The sequence below is a fragment of the Nothoprocta perdicaria genome, unplaced genomic scaffold (genome assembly GCF_003342845.1).
Source record: "Nothoprocta perdicaria isolate Ctin4 unplaced genomic scaffold, notPer1 scaffold_0, whole genome shotgun sequence".
NCBI lineage: Eukaryota > Metazoa > Chordata > Aves > Tinamiformes > Tinamidae > Nothoprocta > Nothoprocta perdicaria.
In genome coordinates, this window is record NW_020454092.1 from 5,338,525 (window position 1) to 5,363,313 (window position 24,789).

Consider the following 24,789-nt stretch of genomic DNA (forward strand, 5'->3'; position numbering starts at 1 on the left):
GATCAGAGGCCACGAGGAGAGCAGCAGCCTGCGTCGCCTGTGCACACGCTGCAGGGTTTGGCGGGAGAGGCTGCAGAGGATGCTCCCTCCCGGGCAGCTGCGCTGGTCCCACTGCACGTGGTGGCCACACTGGTGGCCGCAGCCTCTCCACAGGTGAGCAGAGGTGACGTGCAAGCCCGAGGCTCAGGCCCCAGGGCTGGGGAAGGGCAGCAGGGAAAGATCTTGGCACAGGCTGCCTGAAGAGATAAAACAGGTCAGTTACGTCTCAACCGTCGCTCCTTGCAGAGGAGCCAAGCGATGGCAGGAGAACCAGGGTGCCTTTTTTCTCCTGGGGCTGCAGCTCTGCCCTGGGGCYGGGCTGCAGCGAGGCCAGGGCAGACTCGGCTCCCTGGACCAGTGCACAGTGCCGCAGGCGGGCAGAGCTCGCCGCGCTGCCGGGGAAGGGGAAGGCCAGGCCGGCTCCGAGCTCTGYCAGCTCCAAGCGGCAGAGAAGCTGCCACCGCCTCAGGCTTCAACAAAGCCCCAGACAAAGGCCAGGCCATGCAGCCTTCCTCAGCCTTTGCCAGCTGGGGATTTCTTCTGTTTTAAAAGTCTGAAGCTAACTAGCTCTTCCCTTTGCCCAGCGAAACGTCCCTCTCTTAAAACCAGCCCATAAGCAAGTGTGCAGTGCAAGGGGTTCCCACGGGCTCCGGGGCCAGCTCCTGGCTCTTCCGTTGAGGTAGGTGCAGGTGTCCCCTGGGAGGGACGGTGGCTGCCTAATCACAGCACCAGGGCAGTGTCGGAGAGGCAGCCGGCAGGTTCCTGGCCGGCTTCACCAGTGCACTTGTCGAGAGGTAAACTCTGYGCGCGGCGGCGCCCCACGCTTCTTGGGGCCTCCTCATCCTCTTCTGAAGGGAGGAACTCGCTGCAGGAGAAAGGGACAGTAAAAAGGATCAGAGGGGACATGGAGCAAYACTCACCTGTGGTAGCATCACACACAGGCTCAGCAAACAGGGCGGTCAGGTTTCCTACACCTTCCCCATCCCAGGTAGCATCCCCCACAGATACCCACGATGGTGAGGAGACATTCTGGATGAGACACTGACTTCTCTGCATCCTGTTCCACACACAAGAGCCTGGCATGAGCCCCCACAAACTGCTGGGCCGCATTAGAGCCCACAGAGGTGCTAAGAGGTGCCCCTGGGGGATATCTTGTCTGCACATCCWGCCCAGGACAGCTCTCTCTGAACTGCATCCAGTCGAGCTGTTCTCCCTCCGGCCCCACTCCCACCAGTGCTGGACATACAAGGACAAGGAAACACGTCAGTTCTTCAGACACCGTGCCACACTACCACTTGCCCTTGCAGGAAGCAGAGACTCAGACCCCATAAATCAACTTATTCTTCTAAACACCTGCTTTCCTCRATGCCCATTCTCACAAGCCCAGTCCTAACGCTACAGTGCCAATGTCAGACRCATCACAGCGGTGCAAACTCACCCCAGGCTGGCCAGGTCCAGCTTGCCGAAGCCATTTGACTGAATGAGGCTTTTCTGGAGGAACAGAGACTTCTGCAGGCACCACTGCAGGAGGAGAGACAGACAATCAGTGGCTCCCCAAGCTGCTGCCACGTAGCAAAGCCCTCACTCTGCTGCGCTGCCAGCAGGCTGGGCTCTGCTATAGGCTGCCCTAGGGCTCTCGCACTTAAACAGCCCTCACACCACCAGGCATTGTCACTGCCACCAGTCTGCTCCCAGAATAGCAAACACAGCAGTCTTTATTTCTGTCCTAAGGCACGGAAGTGACAGAGATTGTTCCCTCACAGAGGGAAATATAGGGCAGATCAGGCTGGAAGTCTCTGGTAAATCTTTGGGTGCGCTGGGTGCAGCCTCAGATACATCAGATGCAAAGTATTTGCAGATCTGACTTACTGAATGGACATCACACTGGAAGGAGACAGAGAGGTCACTGYGTGCCAGGGCCCCCAGGCACGAAGAGCACAAACACAGGTAGGAGTCACAGGAGATTAAACAAGCACATGAGCACATCTGAATCCCGACAGCCCAGAGAGCTACGGGCTGTCCCTGCCTGCCCCCGAGGCAGGAACTCCCAGGATTGTGGGGCATCTGGCAACAGGAAGCTCATGCTTCCCAATCCTTCTCTTAACGGAGTTGAGAGCAGGCAGAGAACAAGCTCTCTGTAGCTCACCCACAAACTGACTCACCATCTGGGCCAAATCTGTTCCTGCTCCAGTGTGGTATCCTTTGATACAGCTGTCCCTCAACAGCTCCAGACCTGGACAGCAACAGAACGGACAAGAAACAAGAATGAAGGACAAAAATACGGAGAGCTGAATCCTCCAAGCCTAGAGCACACAAAAACACTGCACAAAAGGGAACTGACTGTGCAGCATGTGCCATGACTTAACTACTTGAAACAGCTGGGCTCCAGCAAACACAAGGTAAATTCAGGGCATTCACCTTTTGTACAAGCAAACACCACCACAGGGCAGCACGTGACCTGCTCTGGCATCCCTCTGGCTCCCCAGAAGGGAAACTGGGGCAACAGGGGATTTGCCAATTTAGCCCAGCCTGTCTGGCCCCTTGAGCCTGCCTCTTGCCAGCGGCGGCAGCTGATTTGGGCTGCACTGAAGGAATTTTCTGCAGTGCAAATGTGGAGCAGCTGTGTTGTCATCAGCTTCCTTCCCACAGGAGAGCTGCACGGACACCTGGGAGCAGCCCTGGAGATGGTCTCCACACAAGGACATGCTGCTCCAGAGCACACAGGGGGCTCTTTGAGGCACAGCCCTGTGTCCAGCTGCACTGAGGGCTCCATTCCCCCCAAGGCCTGTTCCACCTCCGGCACCACCGAGCTCCCTGCCACCTACTAACGACACAACGTTGAGAAGCAGAGGACTCCTGCCTTGCCTTTTTCCTTTTAAAAGTCCCTAGAGCCACAACACAAGTTAAGTTGCCTTCAGATTTAAGAGCCAGCAAAGCAAGGGCCAGGAACTTAATGCTATCCAGCTGGGGTTACTGTGGTTTTGCTATACGATACTAACCCCGGCTAAAGGAGGAATCCTTGTTGTCCACTCAAACYGTTCCTCTTTGACCTTTCAGCAAGCCCCAGATCCTTGGAAAGAAAACCACGTCTTGGTGGCCCGGGGTAGTCTGCCAGCCCCACACCAGCTCTGTGCAGCCAACAACGTTCKCCACTTTGCTGGCCAGGGAGAAACAGCAACTTTACAGAACGTGTGTGAAAGGAAAATGCGCAGAGAAAGGCTGGGTTTTGCTCAGAGGTGAAGAACAGCACCGGGCTGCAGCGATTCTGCTCTCCAGGCTAGCGCACGGAATGAGGTTCCCAGCGTTAGCAGCAGAGCTCAGGGCGGCCCTTCAGCGAGAATGGTGACAAGATCTTTCCTCCAGCTGACAGGAGAGGATCCAGCAGAGGCATTAGCGAGAGGAAGGGCAGACACGCACTGACAGTGCAGCTGGAGAGGGCTATGAGGTTACTATCTCTCTGAGAGAGACAGTTACTAACCCCTCTCATATTTACTTAAACAGCAGTGAGAAGTGATAAAAGCATTTTTCCCCACTCTGCTGTAAGGTCAGGCTATGAGCACACATATGGTCAGCTCAGCAGAGAGCCAATGGCCTCAAAAACCTTTCCAGCTTGATCAGATGTGCAACAGAGAGCCCCACAGTAAACTCTCTGTTTTCCAGTCCTATAACACTTCACRTTAGACCTCTGCCAGTTCTTTCTTGCAAAATAGCCTCTCCAGCTATTTTAGAGACAGCCCTGAGCAAGAAGAAATTGGTCTGGCCCAGTTAAAATATTTGTTGAAGTACTGTTCTTACTGAATCAGAGCTGTCCAGGAAAGGTGGAAGTGACAGCTGCATTCCTACTGCTTAAGAAAATCTTCCTTTCTCCTTTGTGCACTCAGAAACCTTTCCATAGACTAGAAAGCAACAGGAGACCAGGCAATAGGTCAGATTTTCTCTTCCCTTCACAAAATAACTTCAGGGAACAGATCAAATGACTTGAGTATTTTCTGTCTTTAAAGAGAGCAGATGTGTGCAGTAAGGGCCGCATTTACAGCTTCAAGGTCGAATCCAGTCTGCTTTGGATGGAGACAAGACAACCCTAGGACACCTAACACGCAGGTGCTGAGTACACCAGGGCAGCCAGCACCCGTGATCAACTTGGAATAAGTTTCTCCTCGCATGTAGAGCAGCTTGGGAACAGAGCACATTTTGTAAAGCAGGTGTAGGTGAGCACAGTTCACAGGCCCCTGTGAGTGCAGGCAGGCAGTGTGGCCCCGGGGACCATGCCAGGCTCTCAGTTACCTTTGTGTTTATTCAAGTAGTATTTGAGCTCCCACTGGATGGCCAGGATGTTGAAGTAACGAGGCTGCTCAAAGAAGGGCAGGTAGCGCATGGAGATGTGGGTGGGGAAGACGCGCTCAAACTGCCCGCGCCGGGAAAACTCATCCTCCGTCTCCACCAGGACACGAACATCAGCCGGGGTCAGGGYGTCCAGCATGGAGGAATAGAAATCCTGCAGACAAGAGCATCCCAGGATCAGAAGTGCACTGTGCTCTGATGCCCCTTTGCTTCTCCTCAGTCTCCAAACCCCTTCAGACAGAGATATTCGTGTGCCCAGGACCTTTGGGACACAGGCAACACCAGGAGAATAGAGAAATTCAGGCTCAGCAGTGACATCCAGGCTGCAAAGAGCTGAAATGATGCTCATCTCTCCAGCCCTACCTCTTACTGGCAGCTTGCAYGCGAGACAAGTGTCCCTGCCACCTTGCACAGAGCCAGCAGGTTAATGCTACGAGTGGAGCACAGCATCACGCAGAGGAAAGAGCAGCACTCAGATCCTGTTTGGGGACCAGCAGGGAAYGTGCTCCTCAGCACAGGTCCGTTTCAAAGCAAAGAGAACCCAGAGCAGCAGCAATTTCTGCAAACCTCTCTTTTTTCTGACCATGTGGTTTGTAACCCACTGGAGCCCAAATGGTCCCCATCATCTGGCTGTCCCCAAAGTGGGGTACAATGTGAAAAGGAGCAAGGAACATGCACGTGGGACCATCTGGGCTTGGCAGGATGGTGCAAGTGTCCGAGGAGATGCTCTCYTACCTCGTCAGGGTCCTTCTGTGTCAGGTAAAAAGCTCTCTTCATTTTCTCCACTGTGAAGAACTCAGAGGCTGACTTGGACTTCTCCTTCACAGCACTGCCCGCACTGAGGACATAAGACCCAGTAGATTATTTATATGCACAGTGCAGAGCCCTGCCACGGCAGGGCTGTTTCCAGCAACTTCTGTGTGAGCACCGATGCCTCAGGAAGATGCTACGGAACAAAGCTATTCCYCCATGGATTTTGTTAATTCTGAGGTCAGCAAAGTACCTGCAGCCTTAGGCCTCAGCAAGGCAACCTGGAAGGATGCAGGCAGGGGAAAAGACAGGGCCCTGCCAGCCCCTCGCGAGGGCACTACAACATCCCTTCATCCAAAAGGTGAAGTATCGTCTCACACTCAGGTAGGAGACAGACAGGCCAAAGACACACTAGGATCTAACACAGAGCACTTGAACCTGGTAGGATTTACATTTCCCCCTTGAACACAGCTTTCTAATTCTAAGTACAGGCCTAGATTCAGAATAGGAAGGAGAGATCTGCTACATCAAACWCTTCTTGACACATCTAAGAACTCAAATTCAGCTCCAGATGCTGCAGGAAATTCTGGCCTTTTGTAAAATCTGACCAGCAACTCTCTAAGCTATTCTAAACACTCAACTGAAGCATTTTGAAAGGCCAAAGTCTGGGATATACTTGTCCAATACCTTTTAACACTTGTATGCAACTAACTGAAGTAGTTCAGCTGATGCAAAAAGAGTTCTTAGTGTACAACTCAAGCCAGTGAAAGCAGACCCCCAGGGCTGTGCTGCACGGTCACAAAGCACACCAAAAACTCTACTAGAATTATGCCCATGAGAAAAAAAAAAAAAAAAAAAAATCCCTTCATACACTTCTCAGCACAGCAGCTGCTGTTCAGCAAGCTTTCCCTGCACACAGGAACTCCAGTCATGCCCGATCTGAACCATGCTAAGGATCTGGTTAATCCCCAGCAGGTCCCTAGGAGGACCTGCCCTTCAGCACCTCTGTTGCAAGCTGCAAACAAGCGTGAGATCCAAGTGCTGCAGAGGAGCTGGCGAGAGCTCTCTRGGCCAGGCTGCTGCTCGAGGCTTCTCCCTTGCTGGGGCACCAGGCAGGCACCATGTGCCACCACGTGCAGATGCCACCTCAACAAGCTGCCCCTTCAGCAAGCCACAGCCACCCTGCTGCAAGGACCTGCACCGGCTCCTCCTACCCTCCATCGAGCACAGGAAAAGCCCAATCTCTGAACACAAACACGGAGGCAACAGGGACCTTCCAGCTGTGCCCGGGTGGATAGCGCTCAGGAATGAGGCTCAAGGAAGAAAAAGCCACGTTGGCTGCAAGTCAGACTGTGCACCCAGGGGTCTGCAGCCTCTGGCACCCATAGCCCTGCTGAAAGAACAAGGAGCTCTGTCCTTTGCAATTTAACAGTGCTCAAYTTGCTCAAGGAGGCAGCAAGGCAGCCCTGGGGGATGGGATAAGTGGATGCAGGCCCAATGCAGGCAGGCTGTGGCCCCACGGAGAGGCAGGGTGGCCCAGCATGGGGACAGTTCTGGCTGGGAAAGGAGGCGGCAGGACGTGACTAACTGCAGAGCAGCACGAATGGCTCTGGCCTCTCTTCCAATTATGGACTCGCAGACCTGGCACAATCCTTCTACCTTGAAGAGACTGCAGGAACCAGATACCCAGGCACTGATGCAAGTCCCTCAGAGCCACAGCTAAAATTCCAGGAAACACAGGCTCCCTGCAGCACAGAAGCCAGTGTTCACGGTGCTGAAAGCAACCCCACATGAAATCCTCAAGAGGAACAGCCCATCCTGCCCTGATGGAGACGTGGGCTCACCTGGAGGTAGCGCTGCTTCCAGTTCCTGGCCTGGTGGCYGTCTTGTCCATGCTGGGCAGAACAAAGCCAGCGAGGTTGAGGACGTCCCGGATCATCTGGCCCTTGATGCTCACGTCCAGGGGGGTGTTTGAGTGGAGGCTGCAGGAAAGAGGATCACAGTGTGCTGGAGTGGAGCTGCTGAGCCCCACAGAACTGGGAGCACTCTGGGGATTAACCCCAGCTGGGTACAAAACCCAATGCACTCCTCACCTCACAATGCCCATTATAGCCATGAGGCAATGAGGAAAATCCTGAAAGGGCTTTTTGTAGGGGGCCTCCCTTTAAGAAACACTTCAGTTCTTTTCACCCTCCCAGAGGGTTACTAGAAATCACCACTCCAGCTCCAGAGGCCTGTTTGGGATTGCAGCTCCATGCCCAATTCCTGCCCACCCGCCCATGGAAGTGGATGGTGCTCGTGAACCCTTCTGCTCCCTGCCCTGCCTGGGAAACCAGGACTGGTGCACAAGGCACTGGAGCCACTGATCGCTTTGGCCCACACCAAGAAGAAATCTGTCATCATGCGTTTGATGCATGACACATCCCTCCTTGTCCTTTTTTTTTGAACATACTCTTTCCTTGTTCTAATCGGAATGTGCCCAACAAAAGCTGGAGCTGTGGAAAGAGGCTGCTTTTGCAGAAGGGAGGACTTTGACTCCTGCCATCTGCAGAGGGAGGCTTCAAACCCCAAAGTCTTTCAGCACGCAGTGCAGGGGACATCCCAGGCCAAATTCCCTCTGTGGTAAAAGAAAGGCCATTATTCMCCCTGCTCTAGCAGAGAGAGAGAGAGATTTCAGAGCAGGAACTGCTTTACCTGGGGGAAATGTTGACTTCTAAGATCCAGGGCTTGAGATTTTCATCCAGCATGATATCAAACCCAAACAGCTCGTGGCAGCAATACGGGCGCCGCACATACATCTTCACCAGGCTGTTCACATAGGTCTCAGATCTGCAAGGAACAGGAAAAAAAGCTTTTTTCTCTCCAACTGCCAGGCAACAGAGGCCTGAAAGCTTGCAGCACGTTTTGACAGCAGACGTGGCCACTTGCTGTGGGAACAGATGGTGTGAGTGACCAGTGCAAGCAGTGAGAGATACTGCTGCATTGCACAGGGATCCAGCTCCTGCATCCAACATCAGCAGCCTCTGAGCACAGGTTCCTGCTTCTGGAAGGATTCTTCCTCMGGCACAAGCACTTGCCCAAGCAGTGGAGTGGGAGACATGGTGGGCAGAGGCACTGGGTACTCTGCACCCTCCCAGCCTCCCCTCTCCCACAGCAGGTAGGTCCTGGAAATTTTAAGGGCAAAGCAGCTTCCCAGCTGTCGATGGGAAAAGGCTCCATCTCACACCCACGGGCTATTCAGCACTGGCAGAGCAAGACAGCCCCACACAGCTAGATCAGGCTGTCCAAAACTTCATCTAGAGCCAAGATCTTGACTCATTTCTATTTACTCTTTCAAGCTGTTGCAATATGTCTTAAGAAACAGAGTGAACAGAAAGATCTAGAGAGAAATCTTGAAGCTGGGACAGGGCTGGATTGTCAGAGGTGCCAAGRTGCCAGAGGAACCAGGACTCACGCAATGATGGTTTTAATAACGATGTCTTTGATCTTCTCCCAGATGGCCTCACTATCAATTCCCTTTTGGGTCAGATAGCTCCAGAGTGCTTTGAGAGCCCTGTGAGAGAGAAAGCAGAGAGTTTTGTAGCCCCTTGCTGCACAGCACAGCTACAGCAATAGAAACAGAGGGAGTTTTGACACAGCCCTCCCCTGACTGCAAGCAAAGCTGTATCTCCCACCTTTTCCAAGAACAGTCATCCTTCTGGCAATTGCCAAACCACTCAACTCCTGGCTGCTGCCCTCCCCATCCTGGCCCCTGACCTTGCAGGACCAAGCCACCAGAAACATAAATCTGTCCTAGACTTGTCCCAGCATTGGAGTATCAGCTCCCAAATTAGCACAAGCAGGGTATGTCAGCCCCAGATTTGCTCTTCCCCCGCCCTCCGTGTCCTCAGCAAACCTCCTCTTTCTGCAGGCTTTCCTCATGAGCACTGCAAAGCAGCTCAGCAGGAATCCATCAGGGCCTCCATAAATCTTTTATCTAGGGCCATTTCACTGAAGTTGGGGAGAAGACCGAGAGAAGAAAAGAAAACTCAGGGGAAAATGATGTTGGGGGGAGTGTCTCTGCTTTTATAGGAGTTTCCCATACCACACCAAGGCTGCAAGCTGCCCTGACACCGAGCCAAGGATGCTCAGATGTTGCTCAAATGAGACCATGTGGCTAATGGCCAGGAATCCAAAGGTCACGCTTCCTGCATACAAGATGGAGTTGATTACAGCTGCTCATCTTTAACGTAGGAGTAGCCAGCTTGGACTTGCTTGGGGATACTGGAAATTCACACAATCCCACCCCATGGGATTTCAGGCACAGGGGACAGCAGACCCTTCCCAACGTCTCCGTGGGGGAACAGACARCTGCAGAGCAAGCCCAAGACATCGAAACCAGCCTATTACAGCAGCCCCCCCTCCCGCAGCCCCCTTGGAAGTGAAGTAGCCCGGCCGCGAGCCCATAAATCGAGAACTCTATCCTACACTATTTTTAAAAGAGTTTGGATACTAGCACAGAATGAGGGCTAAGTGCCTGGGGATTTGGGCCAGTCTGCCAATGGACAGCAGGGAAGAGAACCCCGCAAGGCTGCAGCCCTCCTCCGAGGTAACCAGAAATAGCTCTGCTGCTCCCCAGCACTCTGCACCATTCACGGCACTAGCACAAATGAGCAATTCTGCCCCAAAATCTGCCCCAGAATCGCCGCTTTCTCCCGCTCCATTGAGGAATCAGGGGTGAAGTGGCAAGAGGCTCCTGTCTAGTCAGCTAATGCATCAGAACTGCCAATGAAAGTTTTAATTTATTTATTAATAAAATCAGACTCAGGTTTAACCACCTGCCATCAACTCCCAACCAGGACAAGAGAATGAACACACACAGGTGAGAGTGGAGTGTGAATGAGACAACAGCAATGGCAGAGCAGGGTGCAACCAAGGCAAGAGTGGAGAGGATGAGGCACAGGGCAGAGAGAAGCCTTGGTAGCTGCCAGGGTGACCCCAGAAGCAGCAGTTTCCAGGAATGAACTGGTCTGAGTTGGGAACACGGGGGCCAGAGCTGCCTCCTGCAGCTGTGTGTGTGGCAGGTGCTGGCAGGTAACCAGCACCTTCCGGCASGTCACCAGCAGGTAAACGTGAAGGTATCACCCATAGGGCAGGAAGATCTGCAATGAGCCACAGATTCTACTGATGCTCATTTGCACAAAAGTCACTCTGCTTCCTCTGTGCTTCAGCTTCCCCAYGCAGAGGCAGACAATACTGGAAGTACCTTCAACCTCTAGACAGAAGCACTGAAGAGCAGTTGACTTCGCAATGACAAGACAGAGCTGACCCTGTGTCCTGAAAGCCTCTCCAGCACCTACCATTTGTGCCCCTGACAAGCAGACTCATCTGAGTTGGACTTGTACTCCGTGTTCTTCTTGTTCACACTGTAGTTGGTCAAGTGCATGAACTTGTTGCTGAGGCTCTTCATCGAGGAGGAGTACCTGGAGGAGGGGAGAGCAGCACGAGCAGTCTGAGCTCAAACTAGTTGYCCCCACAAGGCAGGCAGAATTTCTGTCTCATCTAGGACACTGCCTCTCCTCTTGGCCACCCACAAGACTGCCTTGCAGCCATCCCCAGTGTGCCTGGAGCAAGGAGCTCCTCCACTGTCTCTGTTGCTGCTGGCCCCGGGCTGACGGGACAAAGCRGGAAGCATGCACGGAGCACGCTGCTTTGGGGCAGACACATGCCATCTCCCGTGCTGCAGGTGTGTTAAAAAGAGCAAAACACCAGTGAGCAAAAGTGCTGCAGAACTGTAAAGCCCAAGRCAAAATATTTTAAGCCACTGGCCAACACTGTGTGCTAACACATGCTAACTTCTGGTACACCAGCTCTTACCTACTATGAAGCATAGGCAGCAYATTTCAGGAACTGCTTTACATTGAGCTGATCTTGCTTTAGAAAAGGTGGACAAACTGAGCATCCGCTCACCTTCCTTTCCAACACTACCACCCAGAACAGTCCCACTTATCCAACTGTTTTTTTTTTCAGCAAGGAAACTAGAGCTCCACATAGGGAGTGACTGCCTAGGCCAGTAACACAGCGCTGGGCAGCCCTCCTGCTGCCCAGCACTGCTCTCCTCCCACAACCTACTTGCAGCTAGCAAAGCGAACCAATCCGTCCTTGAACAGGTAGACCCTGAGGGGATCGTAGCAAGTGACATAAACGTAGATCCTCAGGTCAAACTTGCTCCCGCCAATGAGGTAGGGTTTGTGCAGATATCTGCAAACGGAATCAGGCAGCAGGAAAGGGTTACGAGGTCTCTGTGCAGGAACTTCTCTAGCCCCTACAACAGAAGGCTTGGCACAAGCAGTGAAAATTGAGAGCAGGTGAAGCCCCTTCTATACAGTGTTAAGAGCATCACAGTCTAAATGAGAGAGACAGAAGCTTTCCCATATACAGAGGGGACCCTGAGGCAAGTGAACAGTATTCCTGCCTGCTCATTCCTTCGCTGAAGAGATTTTTTTTCCCAGAGGTCCAAGGCACAGAAATTCCTCTGTAAGACTGACTGCAAAATTCAGGAACATCCAGGGCATGCAGTGTGCTACAAACTCCCAGGTGGCTTGGGTTACTGAGCAAAAACAGCTGGAAATATTCATCCAAATCACTTAATTATTCAGCCCTGACCCAAAAATACTTCATGATTTTTAGTGAGAAAGCTTTTCACTTACATAGGAAGGAGACAAAAGGAACAGACAAACCAGTACAATACCCAGCCTGCCTACTACCAGGTCGATTTTTCCTGCACTTACAAAAACTTTCCAGAAGGTTTCCACTAAAATCAAGGCAAGCTATTTCACTTTTCTGCAAATGGAAGAGATTCTGAGAGCCTTACTTAGGAAGACAAAAACCCTTTGGCCAATTCCCATGTACATGCAGGCTGTTACTGTCCTGTTCTAATTAGGAGAAGTCATCGTCTTTGAGAATTCCCACCTCTTCCTTGAGAATTCCCACCTCTTCCCCTAGGACTTCTGCTTCCAGTGTGCCTGCAGACACTGGAAAAGTTACACTTGCCTCCAAAGATATCCAGCCCCAGAATAAAAAGCAGGGGGAAAGGAATCAAAACAGGGCTGAAGTYGGATGATTCATCAGACCAAAGCTGCTCCTGGGAAGCCAGCCTAAGAGCTGCTTTGTGCGAGTCCTTTATGGCCTGTGCAGAGATAGTGGCTCTTTKTCACTCCAACTGGAGCTGCTGGAGCCAGACCTCTGCAGCGCTATGCCCAGGCAAGAGAGAAATTTCCAGAAGCAAATCAGATCTAGCTGCCCAGGTCTGGCCAGAGAGAGCTGAGACAGCAGGAGATGCCAGTCTGGCTGCCTGCTGTGCTTTCCTTCACTCACCTCTGCACCAGCAGCGGTCTCTTTTTGGGGAGCTGGCTCCATTTGTGGATGACCTGGATGCCAATGCCTCTCGCTGATGCTGGCTGCGAGACACAAACAAGAGGGGGTCACATTCCCTCTCTACAGCTGCATCAGGACAGGGGGCTGAGCCCTGCTTTGCTCTTACTGGCTTCACGATCCATTTCTGGCGACTAGCTCCCTCCTCCCACGCCTTCCGCAGCAGCTTTATGTCCTGGGGCAGGATGAAGGACTGGGGAAAGAAGTTAAACTCCTTCTTCCCATAGCGGGTCTGCATCTTCAACAGGTTGCGCCACAGCCGGTCCTTCCTCCCGATTTGAAATGAACCAGGGAAGTGGTTTAGCTGGAAAGGAACAGAGATCCTGTGAGATTTCCTCATCCATCCCCAGCTTCTCGTCTCCCCTGGCTGCTCCATGGCCAGGGGATAAAGTCTCTGCAGGACTACCTGCCCACAAGAGGGTAACACTCCTTCTTCATCCTCTCTCAGGACAACACAAGGCAAGACCCACCTGGTCTCAAAGCTCTGCAGTGACAAACATCTACACAGTGTCCTGCCCTGGTTATGGAGCCAACATCTGCAGCCTGGGTACATCTGATGTTTTGTCAGTACTTGGACACTAACCCTCGGTCCTTCAGCTTTGTTTGGATGTGCTTTTTTGTTTGGTTGCTTGGTTGGTTTTGTTTTTCAGTACCCTCTACACCCAAGTAGTTTGCCKGCTTGCTTTGAAACTGGGTGCCAGAGCTCCGTCCAATTCAATGCATCACAAATAGCACAGACAGAAAGCTAACACGCAAAGAGGGGCTGGAGGCTGCTGGCTTCCAATCCCAGATGCTGCTTCAAGTTCAGTTTAGAGAACCACTTCTCCAGAGAAAATGTGRGTGTGTGATGCAATAAAAGCCTCTGGAGCCTCAAATGTTCCCCAAGCGTGTGCGACCTCCATGCTTGATTTGTGGCCCAAGCAGCACATGCAGCCTCTGGCTGTGCTGGTGAACTACTGCTCAGCTTTGCTAGAGAAAACTGACTGCTTCAGACAATATTAACTGGATTTAGTTGAACTCACAGTGAACACAGCTTGGCCACAACCTCAGTCTACAGGAGACTGCACGCACAGGAGATGCTCCTGGCTGTGCCCATCTGCCAGGCTCCAGCAGAGCACAGGGGCACCAGCTGCCACACTGTGACGGGGGCCTCTGCAAAGCCAGCCTGCACAGCAGATGYGTAGCTCTGAAGAGAGGGGCACTCAAATTGTTCCCAACATGCTCCATATGCACGTGAGCAGGGCCAGCCCAAAACATTCCCTACCTTCTGGTGCTCCCTGATGGCTCGGAAGTTGGCTGATTTCATGTGGTGGCCCCAGCAGCCCAGCCAGTCACTGCTTTCTGCAGGAAAGACAGAGAAGTCTGTGATGGAGCTCACTGATTCCAACAATTCCTTCTCAGCCCAGGAGCAGCCCGTTTCCTGGGTCTGGCAGAAACATGCCAGGGATCCTGGGTGGCAGAAGCACAAAGCAATCCTACCAGCTCCTGCCCAGGGAGCTGTCGCTGTGATCCAGCTTATCGCTTGGGTCCCAGTGCTGCTACCACAGCTGGTGCAGGGGAACAAGTAGGCATTGTGCCAGAGAAACTGCTTCAGTCCCCCAGCAATGCCTGCAGAGCAGCCTTAACCCACGTGTTAGGCAAACGCAGCAGGTGGATCAAGCAGGGAGCTACAGGGCACTGCGAGGCGTAGAACTGCAGGACGTCCTAGCACTTGCTCTGTCCTGCTCTACTGCCTCCTGTCTCCAAAGGAGGAGGGAGAAAAAAAATAAAAYAAAAAACGAAACAGCTACTGRGCAGATACACACAAAAACCCCTTAAGTAGTTTTGGAAGGCCACATGCCATGGTACCAACCCAAGCTCTGACAAGGTTGGTGCTTCCCCAGCCTCTTCTTCCACATCTCTTTAGCAACAGGATCCCAGTCTGACCAGAGCTCCCCAGTCAGACAGAAGAGGGGCATTCCCTCCACACTGGCTGACCATAGGGACAAGGGACACCAGTGCAGGGGTGGCACTGGGCAAACTGACATTCAGAGTGGCAGCACCACCTAGAGGCACAGCTTAAATAGGCCAGAGCCTAAGCACCCAAATACCACCCTCACAGGCCTGGGCCAGTCCCAAGAGCCCAGGTACAGCCTTACTGCCCGTGCCAGGGACAAGCCAAAAGGGACACTGGGCACTGCCAGGACCCTTGGGGCTTGGAGACCACAGGTCAGACACACRGACATGAAAATCCAGTGTCCCACAGTGACCAAATCTCTACCACTCCTGCTCTGCTCTTGGCAGGCACCTTTCCCACTCTCACCCATGGGCTGGAAGCAACAGAGGATACAACAAAACTCCTGCTGGCAGCCTCCAACAACTTACTCCTGCTGACTTTGAAGTGGGACCTGCCAATGGTTTGCTTCACTATGTTTGGCGTGACTGTGCTCATTTTCCACCGCAACAGCTTCCTCTGCTTCCAGGGCAGCTTTTCCACTGGGAAGGCAAAGARTTAAAGACAGAAGGAAAACAAGCAAAACACTCTACAGCTGCACCCATCCTGGACATCTGCATGAGCAGTAGGCCATGGGACACAGACGCCCCATCCAAGGATCAGACAGCCCAGAAATGGCACATGTGCAGTCCTGCTGGCAGCCTGGGACCTGCTCTCAACCAGAACAATCCCCATGTCTTGTTGCAAGAGCCATGAACCACTCAGGCCTGAAAGGAGACCAGGCACTGGTCTGGGTGGTTCGTGGTCCAGTTAAAAGAACCGGAACGAAGCAGAACATCCCAAAACCTCAGGAGATCCAGGATCTTGAGCCATTTGTTCATGCCCTGCCACATGCTGTTTCAAATGCTGCTCTTGGTCTTACTGGTCCTAGTCTCACTGATGCTCCAGGCTGCAGGAGCCACCCTAACCTTACTCTGCCCTTTGGTTTCACAGTGGTGCTGGGTGTCTCTTCGTGSAAGGGGCGAGGGCAGCTGCCAGCTCCTGGCTGGGCACTGACCCTGCTCTTGGCATCTCCCCCACTGCAGGTAAGCGGGCCCCAGCTCACCTCTCTCATCCCGAGTACTGAAGTAGATGGTTGGAGGCACATTAGGGAATAAACTGCAAACAAGAGCTGGTTTGAGCACCGGCTCCCGAGCCTCAGCTGGTGGGGTCAGGCACTTGACACAGTTCCTAGGAGAGAGGCAGCAGTAGGCAGTTGGTTACAGGGAACACAGTGAGAAGGGGGTGCCACCCAGCTCATGCTGTCTCAGCGCACAGTGCAGCACCCTCAGGTTCAACACTTGCTCCCCAGAAGCTCTGCCCCTTTCTCAAACAAGTTACAAGGTGATGGAAAGCAGTAAGTCAAGCAGAGAGCAAGCCCAAGGTGAGCCTGGTGCGTAGATAGGACTGCTGCAAGGATAAGGTCCCACGGCTGAACGGGCAAGAACAGCTTCCCCCAAAGGTCTGTCAGGAAGCACAGAGACAGGGCCCTTCGCAGCCCTCTCTGCTGACCAATCCTCCCCAGAAAAAAAAAAAACTTTTCAAAGGCTAAAGAAAAATCCAGACTTTGGGGCTTATTTCTAGGATGCCACACTGAGACAGGATCCCAGGGGGTCAGTGCGATCACTGGCCCAGGATGCCCCTGCTCCAGTTTATCTGCAAGGCAATGACACTGCAAAATCCTAATTTAATCCAGTAAACCTAACCCAGTGACTGGCAGTTGCAGTGAAATTGAGACTCCTGTTTTGCTGCTGTGRATGCACCCTCAGCATTTTGCAGGCTACTGTCTGCAGGAAGAGAGGAAAGCTTTGGTTTCCAGTGGAGAAAAAAAAAACCTTTTTGGTTGGGGAGCCACCCTCTCTATCCCCTCTACTCCCCTGCACGCTACAGCTGCCATCTGTCATCAGGGATGGCAGAGCTGGACAGCCTGGACAAAGATACTACACTGCAGTGCACAGATGACAGCTACTGACCTGGCAATAAGAGCCACTGAGCCGCTGGGAGACAGACCAGCAACAGCAGAAGTGTCCGATTCACCTGCAGGAGGGCAGAGACACAGGTTTGATCTCCTTGGACAGCAAATGGACACAGAGGAGGAGAGGAAGGCAGTATTCCTGGAGACAGGTCCTTCCCAGCTGCCCAACACCCTTGATCCCAAACCTCACCCACATCTTGGTGGCATAAAACAGAGGGCAGAGGCTGGAGCTGGTAGCCCTGCACACAGAGGAGCTGGACAAGCATCAGAGCAGGATGACTGCAAACCCCAGGCTGTTCCCCCCAGGGGAGTCTGTGCCACTCCTCCCTGCGCTGCATCCAAGAGCAATTTCACAGGAATCTACAAATCATCCCAAAATGATGGCAGGGATGTAAGAGAGGGCACCATTTCCAGCAAGATGAGAGCACTCCTGGCCCAGAGCACAGCGAGCAGGAGGGCAGCTCTGCTCCTTCCCCTGCGCTCCCCAACCTCAACACAGCAAGGAGCACTCCCCTTGCGGGGACACCACTCACTCTCCTCTTCCTCCTCCTCTTGGCTGAAGCTCTCATCCAAAGCATCGGGAAGCTCTTCCTCCGTATCCATGTCGGGATGGCTCAGCACCTCAGCATGGCTCAGCTCCGGCGGCGACTGCTCAGCGGTGACACTGGGACAAAGAGCAYCACACACAGGGACAGTGACCACCTGCTTTCTCAGGCCAACAGAGCAAGTGCCTGGCGGGGTGGGTGCGCAGTGCCAGGACAGCGCTGCCCTCCTGCCCTCCTCCTCACACACAAGCACCCATGGCAAGGGATGGCATGGCCCCTGGCAGTCAGCGAGGTGCTGAGGATCTGGGCACCCTGTAAGAGAAGAGTTTTGGGAACAGCCAGAGGGAAAAAGGTGCAGAGCACCCTGCTGGGAGAAGGTGCCTGATGGCAGCAGCACAGCAGCCACCAGAGGCGGCCCTGCCTCCCTCAGTCCTTTCCTGGCTGCAGGAAGATAAAGCCTCAACACTCGGAGGCCTGCACCCGGTTCCTGGCCATTCTGCCCTTAACTGTCTGTTACTATCCACAGCTGCACCAAAGAGCTGGGTTGTTCTACAGCCTCTTGTGGAGGTCGCCTTCCCACCCTTTCATTCCCCTTCTCATCTCCTGTCTCTGCATTTCTTCAAGGCACGATCCTTTTCCCCTTCCCAAGGACAGCGAGGGAGCTGTGTCCGCCGTGCCACCCAAATCTGCTGCCCTGCACCCCTAACCTACATCACTTCTATGTTCTTTTACACATTAAAGTCCCACATTTCCTGCAGCTGTTACATGCCTCTGCCCAGCAGATCCCTTGCCAGAACTGCCTTGACAGTTGCCTTCTCTTGAAATCCATGTCCATTTGCAGAGATGACCACAGCGAGGAGAGAGGCTCCTGCTCCAGGCCCCTTTCCTTCCCAGAAGAAGGGGAGGGCTGTGGGGCCACCACGCAGCAGTTCCATCCTTGCCAGAAAGAGCAGCCACCCTGAGGAGGCTGGAGCTGCAGCGGGGCCTGGCACCACCCTGAGAGCTGCAGCGGACCTGGGGGTGGAAGGAAGGAGCCCACCGTGCCAGGGTGCAGCAGGGCTTTGCTCAGGGCTGCAGTCCTTCCCAGCTCACAACCTGCACGGACACGAAGGCCAGACGAGGCCAGCGACACCCTCCTCCCCTGCTCCTCTACTTACTCCAGTTTTTCCGGAAGCGCAGCCTGGGAGCAGTCCCCTTCTTTCTCCAGTTGGATGGTGGATATCTGCGACGCGACCTCAGAGACGGCAGCAAGGTGGGCAGGCTGTGCCCTCGCCGCCTGGTCCCCGCGGCGCAGGGCGAGGGCGCTGAGCAGCCTGCAGGCAGCGCCGCGCTCGCCGGAGCCGCTCTGCGGGGCCAGGAGATGGGCACTGATCCGTTTAGTGCAGACAAGGGCGCCGGCRGCGCCCGTAAGGCTCGCGTTCCCATTAAGGCAATGGCTACCCATCTCGAGGTTCAGGGGGGCGATGCTTTCTTTCGGGGTGAGCTGGGCTACAATGTGCTGTCCCCACCGGCTCTTCCTGGTGGACAAACCGCCCGCGTTCGTAAGGCGAGAGCTTCGCGCCGCGTGCCTGAAGCTGCTGCTCGCAGCGACCTGCCCAGCAAGCTTCTGCACAGCCTCCGTGAGCTTGCTCTCTGCCCTCTTGTCCTCCACGCTCTGCAGCCGCCCTTCAGCATCCTCCAGCAGCCAGGAGCAACAGTCCTTCCTGAGGATCACAGTGCTGGGCACCGGGCTCAGCAGGGAGAGGGGATGCTCCGGAGCAAGGCTGTTCTTCACCGCTATGTTCACAAGGCTCGCGGGGGGACAGTCCCCCCCATCCCCAGAGTGGGGCCAGCAGACAGCAGGAAAGCTGTGGATGTTCTTCAGCTTCTTGATCTCCGGAGGCTGCGGCAAAGGCACTTGAGTATTGCTTGGCCGTAGGAAGGAGTTGTTATTGAGCACTGGTCTGTACGGGCTGGCAGGCTGCTTACCCGAGCCAAGGGCAGAGCCTTTTGCCTCAGGCCCAGGGCGTTCCTGTGCAGGCAACAGGCAGGGCTCCACGAGCAGGGAGGACATGCCCCTTCCTGCGGTAGGGCTGGTGTCCAGGGAGCTTTGGAAAGGAAACCGGTAGGGCTTGGATCTGAGGCTGAAGCGGCGGAAGAGCAGAGTGCTCCCACCGAGAGCCGGGCAGGGCTGGGCCAGGGGCAGGCTCGGGAAGGCGCTTTCACCGGGCTGCGCGTCGCATAGCAGTGGCGAGTGCAAGCAGCTGGATTGCTGCGGACTGATCCCTGAGAGCAGCAGGCTGTGATCCTGGAAAGCACTCACATGCTTCCCTTCTACGTTCCAGACAGGTTTCACCTGCTGCTGAGCGCGGGGACAGGCCCGGCGCGGCAGGGCTCTCCCTGCCTGCGGGCTGCCTGAGCCCAACCTGAAGCTCTTCTCCTGCTTGGGGCCTCGGTTACTGCGCTGGGGCCCTGCAGAGGCCATGTAGAGCCATAGCCCAGGAGGCAAACGCCRGCACAAAGAGCAGCTCCGTTGGTCACAGCGGCATCTTTGCGGCCTGCAAGAAAGGAGGGAGCACAAAGGCACCGTGAGTCCCCCTGGCAGAGCCCCGGGGCCGGCCGGGGCAGGTGACCGCGCGGAGGCAAAGCCAGGGCGAGCGGGAACGAGCAGCTTCTCCCAGGGCAGCYGGCCAAACCCTCCGTGCGGCCTTTCCGGCAGGCCCTGGCCACGGAGCCTGGCTCCAAAGGCGACAGAGGGGCTGTGTCCCGCCCAGGCGCAGGGCTCGTGGTGCCAGCAGGGCACTAGTGCTGCCAGCAAAGGCAGAGGCAGCCACGAGACTGGGCAGAGCTCAACGGCAACACAGAGCCCCAGACAAGGGGCTGGGAGAAGCCCTGTCCACACAAATGCTTTCATTCGACCCACGCCGAGGGCTCTGTGGCTGCCGGCCAGGGCTGCAAGTGGCAGCGCCGGCTGCAAGTGGCGCCGGGGCCACCCGCGACCCCGACACCAGCGCCAGCCCCAAGCGCCTCCCTCCTCGCGTGCCTGAAGCCCCACGTCCACGCAYGCACAATTCCTCTCCAAAAGAAAGGACCTTCTTCTTTTTGTGAGCCTACAGGAATGCTCTGAGAGAGCCCAGGGAATCTTAAACAGCTCGGGAATAAGAAGGTAAAGAGCAAAATAAGAAGCAGACTAACAAAAATGTCTCATCGTTTCCAGCAGCCTGGCAATACTGCACGCCTGAACAGCAATCCTAGACCAGTCTCCTGCAAGGAGCCCCGCAGACCACAGAGCTGCTCAGATGAAACATCTGAAATCCTCTTAAACCCAACTACTGCACCACACCTGTAAGATCCTTTTGCCTGGGGAAAGGAGAAAAAAAGAAAACAAACCACATGCCAGATATTTGTCTCGCTTCAACACATGCCTGGAGGGCTCCTGGATACTGCTGTGATAAGAATTCGTATCCTAAGCAGGCTGAATTACTGGCTCTTTTGCTTTTCAGCTCTCATAAACTTGCACATTTAAAAGAAAGAATAAAAGAGAAGGGATAAGCAGAGCATCAACCACTACCTATTCCCTTGATTTTCTTTTAATACACACCTTTCCCACCAGGAAACCAAGGCCAGCCTGCAGCAGAGACCTCCCAGCAAGGCTGAGCTGCTGCAGGAGCCCATATCTGGGTGTGCAGATTGGGGCCCCRCTCTCCAAGGCGAGCGGCATCCAAGCCAGACGGTGCCAGGGCCTCTGCCCAAGGCAGGAGCAGCCCGTGCGGGATCCTACAGGGGCTCGAAGTCCACAAGGAGAGCACGGATCCTGCAGAGCTCTGCAAGGAGGCACGGAGCGGTCGGGTCTGCTCCATGCTGTGCTCTCTGGAGGCCCTTTAGCACTTTGGAGGGCAGCAGGGCCGGGCCCGGGGTCCTGCAGAGCCCACACTTCACTCGGCAGCGGCCGTGCTTTGKGAGCAGGGCGCCAGCAGAGGGGACTGCTCGGTGCGGGTCTCGCTCGGAGGCGCCGGCTGCCAACCCTGCTCCCTGTCCCCGGTGCCACTGCCAGGCGACAAGTGTCRGAATCCGACGGAGAGCCGGGCATCATCCCCGGCGCCACATTATGGACAGGATACGCAGCCGTTCCGCGCTGCTCATGCCAAGCATTCCCCACACTCCCAAGGAGGACTCGGCAGCACCGCAGGGCTCCAAAGGGGAGCACGAGGCACAGCSCAGCCCCAGGAACAGGGATCCCGCGCACAGCGCCGAATTCCAGCTGCGTTACCTGGCTCACCGTGTTACCTGCTCACAGCTGGCGACCAGCTCCGCGGGGCTGTGACATTCGCAGCGATTAGCACAGAGCAAAGAGGCGGCAGCTCAGATGCCACAACCTGCCTGGATCAAATTTCCCATTGGGAAACGAGCGCCCTAAGCTTGGCTCCCACGGACCCGCGGCGTCGCACCCRCACCCCAGGCGCGTTCGAACCACGAGGCGATCCCGGCTAAGCGGCAAGGGCAGATGTGGAAGAGCGAAGCACAGAGAAGAGGGGGTAATGAAYGAGCACGCCGTGTCCCCGCGCACGGCTTGGTTTCATGGGGCCTCGCTGGGCCCTTTCAGAGCTTGGCCAGCGCCTGTGCTCCCACCTGGCTGCGAGTGACCTTGCAGCGCTCACCTCCTGTGAAAATCCCCCCCATCTCCTCTCCCACAGGGGATTTGCAGCTATGGCTCAATCACCYCGTCGCAAAAATAGACTTGATTTGTCCTAATGAGGTGGCAGCAAGGGACTTGAATCAGCGAGCGGCGCAGGGGCAGCAGCACCTTGGGAATAAGCGAAAGCCGTGGCGGAGCCGCACTGGGGACACTGCCCAGCACCAGCAGCAGCTGGAAACCAGCCCCGCAGCCCGCGGAAGCTGCGCTGGATTTCCCCCTTGCTGGGACAGCTGCAGCTGGAGCCACAGAGGGCTAAGGGCTAAGGAGGGGAAGGCAGCGCAGAGCGTCCACGCGGGGCCTGCACCAGCGCCCCGACTGCCGCGGCTTCCCTGCCGAGGCCCAAGGCCTTGGGAAGCAAAGGCCGGAAAGATAAGAGGAGATAGAAAGAGCAGAGCAGAGGGCAGAAAAAAACACACCGGCGAGCTCAGAAACAAGTGAGAGGGACCAGGGAACGCGTCTGCAAAGCAAAGGGCTTCCTGAGGCTCCGCTCCTCGTGGTGGCCAAAGGACGGAAGGAGCTGGTTTGGGAATTCTGCCCGTGTCCCCAAGCTGGATGTGACGTGCTAGGGATAACAGTGGTCACTGTACCATTAGTGTCCAAGGAGAGGGGCTCAGCGTGGCTCTGGGCACACCAGGCAGTGGTTTAAAGGGTCCTTCCCCTCCCTGCCCTCGGCTCCTCACTGCCACTCCAGCCCCGTGCAATCCTCACTGCAAACAGCTCCGGGACCTCATGCCCACCCGGCCCTCGCAGGGCTTGGGTCTGGAGGAAGGTGATGCAAGCACCAGTTCTGCCAGCCCAGCCATGTGGATGCGGCAGGAGCCCCTCTGGCTCCCCTATCCGTAAGCGCTACCGTAGGAACGTGAGCTGGGAGCAGCCCAGCTCTGCTCCCAGGGCAAACTCAGGGCTGGACATCAAGTCCCAACATCATTACTAGGAATTCCCAGAGTCTGGCTCGCACGTACTGGCACACGATAGAGAGGCTAAAGATGTCCCTGTTTAAGGGATCACACAGCTGCACCCACTTATAGGGATTTAACTAATGTCTTGTGTTATTGCACAGCCGGCTCGCAAGCTTTGCGATGGCAGCTGGAGCGTTGCCAGAGCCTTTACAAATGTCACATCCCAGGCACGCGGGGACACCAACTGCCCCGGCCTTCACTGTCCCCTCAGAGCGTCCGTGGAGGGATAGTGCTCCCTGCGTCCTGCTCCTCCTTGCACTACACTCCTTGTACACTCATTTTTGAGAGAACTAGTGAGCCCATCAAGAGCCTGGGTGCACAAACCACATCTCTTCATGAAAGTTTTATTGAGTTTACTGTTTTGAAGACAGTTGTGTTACTCTTGAAGTAATAAGAGCTTGAAAACATATGAGCTATAAGTTGTCTCGATAAAGTGCTGCTGGCCTCAAGCACCCAAAAGTCACGAGAGGAAGCGGGGAGAGGAAGGAGAGAGAAAGAAGGCGAAAAAAAAAAAAGATTTTCTATTGCTTTATATAGCAGCACCGGGCACAATTTCAGTCTGTCCTTTATGGTTGGAAGGATAAAAAACGAAGCGCAGACTGCAAAATAGGTCAAAAAAAAGACCACAGTGAAATATCCACCCAGTGTCAAGAAGGGTCAGCAAATTCCATGGGCACCCAGGGATTACATTAGAGCCTGGCATTCAAATCTATGTTTATGCTGTGGCTAGTCAGTCGAATTTGATGGTGGCGGCTCTGAACTTCYCTTCATGCTAAGCCAAGGAGGCAGGAGAAGCAGCATTGCTCCCCAAAGCAGCCCCTGTGCTGAGCAGAGAGGGGCTGCAAGGGCAGCGCTGCTCCCACCTGGRCCATGGGGATCAAGGGACAGAGGGAGCCCCGTGGGGACCAGGGGGGTGGACGGAGACCTTGAGGTCTCCCCTGCCAGAGCTACCCCATATGCGGCCCATAGCACTTCACCTGTGACTGGGCTACCTGGCCCTGTCAGGGGCCTTCACTGCTGGGCAGAGGGCCACAGCTCGGAATGAAGGCTGCAGAGGTCCGATTCCGCACAAATAAAGTTTGTCCAGTACAAAACTTAAGAACTACCGCGAGAAAACAAATGCAAACAAAGAAAAGTTTCAAAACTCACTAAGTAAAATTGCTAAGATAAAGGAAAAATTATTAGATACAAATGCCAGCAAGGAAACGTTTGCCTGTTACCTCACCCAGGCTGCCTGGGTCAAATTCAGTCTCCGAGCGCCGGCCGCGTTATCCCTGTGCGGCTGAGCCCGCAGCTCCGAGCGGGAGCCGCCAGACACACACGCTGAGTGCGGAGCACGAGGCAGTGACAGGCRGGAGCCACACAGAACACAGGGCAGGCTCTGGCGCGGAGCTGCTGGGCTGGACTCACCACGCTCGTGAGATACCTGCAACCTGCCCCACAACAGGGCAGGGAGAGACCAGACCGAGACAGGCACYGAGGCTCCCCCCGACCCGTTCCTGAAGACATTCCGGAAACACTCCCTTGTCTCCCTTTAGCAGCTCTGCCACTCACCTCTCGGAGCCGCAAGCTCCTTTCCACCCCAGCCGCGCCYCTGGCCGAGGCCTGGATGGCGGGATGAGCAGCAGAGCTGCTCAGCACCCGGCACAGGGCCCTACCCGAGCACCGAGCACCTCACCGGGCGCCCTGGGGAGCCAGCGCGTCCTCCTCCTCGGTCACAGTGTGCTGGAACACGCTCTGCTGCTCTTTTTCTCCAGTAAGASAGGTTTTAGGGTCAAAGATGCCACCTAGACCACACGCTACCCTATGGGTGGGGAGGCCCGGGACCGGGGGCAGGGCGAGGCGGGAGCCCCACAGGGCCCYGCCGCACCGGGGAGGAGAGGAGCGCCGCGACGGGGCGGGGCAGGGCAGGGGGCTCTTCGCTCTCCATGTGGGCCGCGCGTTAACGGGAGCCGGGGAGGGGACAGGCCCCGCTCCCTGTGGGACGGGAGGGAGGTGCTGCCCGCCGCTCACGGGGCCTTAAACGGGGCCGAAACGCGACACCGACAGGCCCCGGGAGCGGGCCGCGCGCCGCGGAGCGAGGGAGGGCGGCCCGGGGAGGGCGGCCCCGCACTCACCGG

General features: G+C 55.3%; 1 protein-coding gene across 1 annotated transcript; it reads right to left on the reverse strand.

Annotated features, from left to right (window-relative positions):
- Positions 1-19,530, reverse strand: TTLL4 (tubulin tyrosine ligase like 4). Its single transcript, XM_026053895.1, has 18 exons — positions 18,193-19,530; positions 17,024-17,154; positions 16,489-16,552; positions 15,582-15,706; positions 14,908-15,018; positions 13,808-13,884; positions 12,653-12,847; positions 12,487-12,569; positions 11,242-11,370; positions 10,470-10,592; positions 8,585-8,683; positions 7,825-7,959; positions 6,975-7,112; positions 5,116-5,218; positions 4,324-4,534; positions 2,202-2,272; positions 1,478-1,560; positions 1-904 (listed from the first exon to the last, which is right to left on the reverse strand). The coding sequence occupies exons 1-18, from the start codon at positions 19,497-19,499 to the stop codon at positions 760-762; spliced, it is 3,330 nt and encodes a 1,109-aa protein (XP_025909680.1). The 5' UTR covers positions 19,500-19,530; the 3' UTR covers positions 1-759.
- Positions 19,531-24,789: the final 5,259 nt, after the last annotated feature.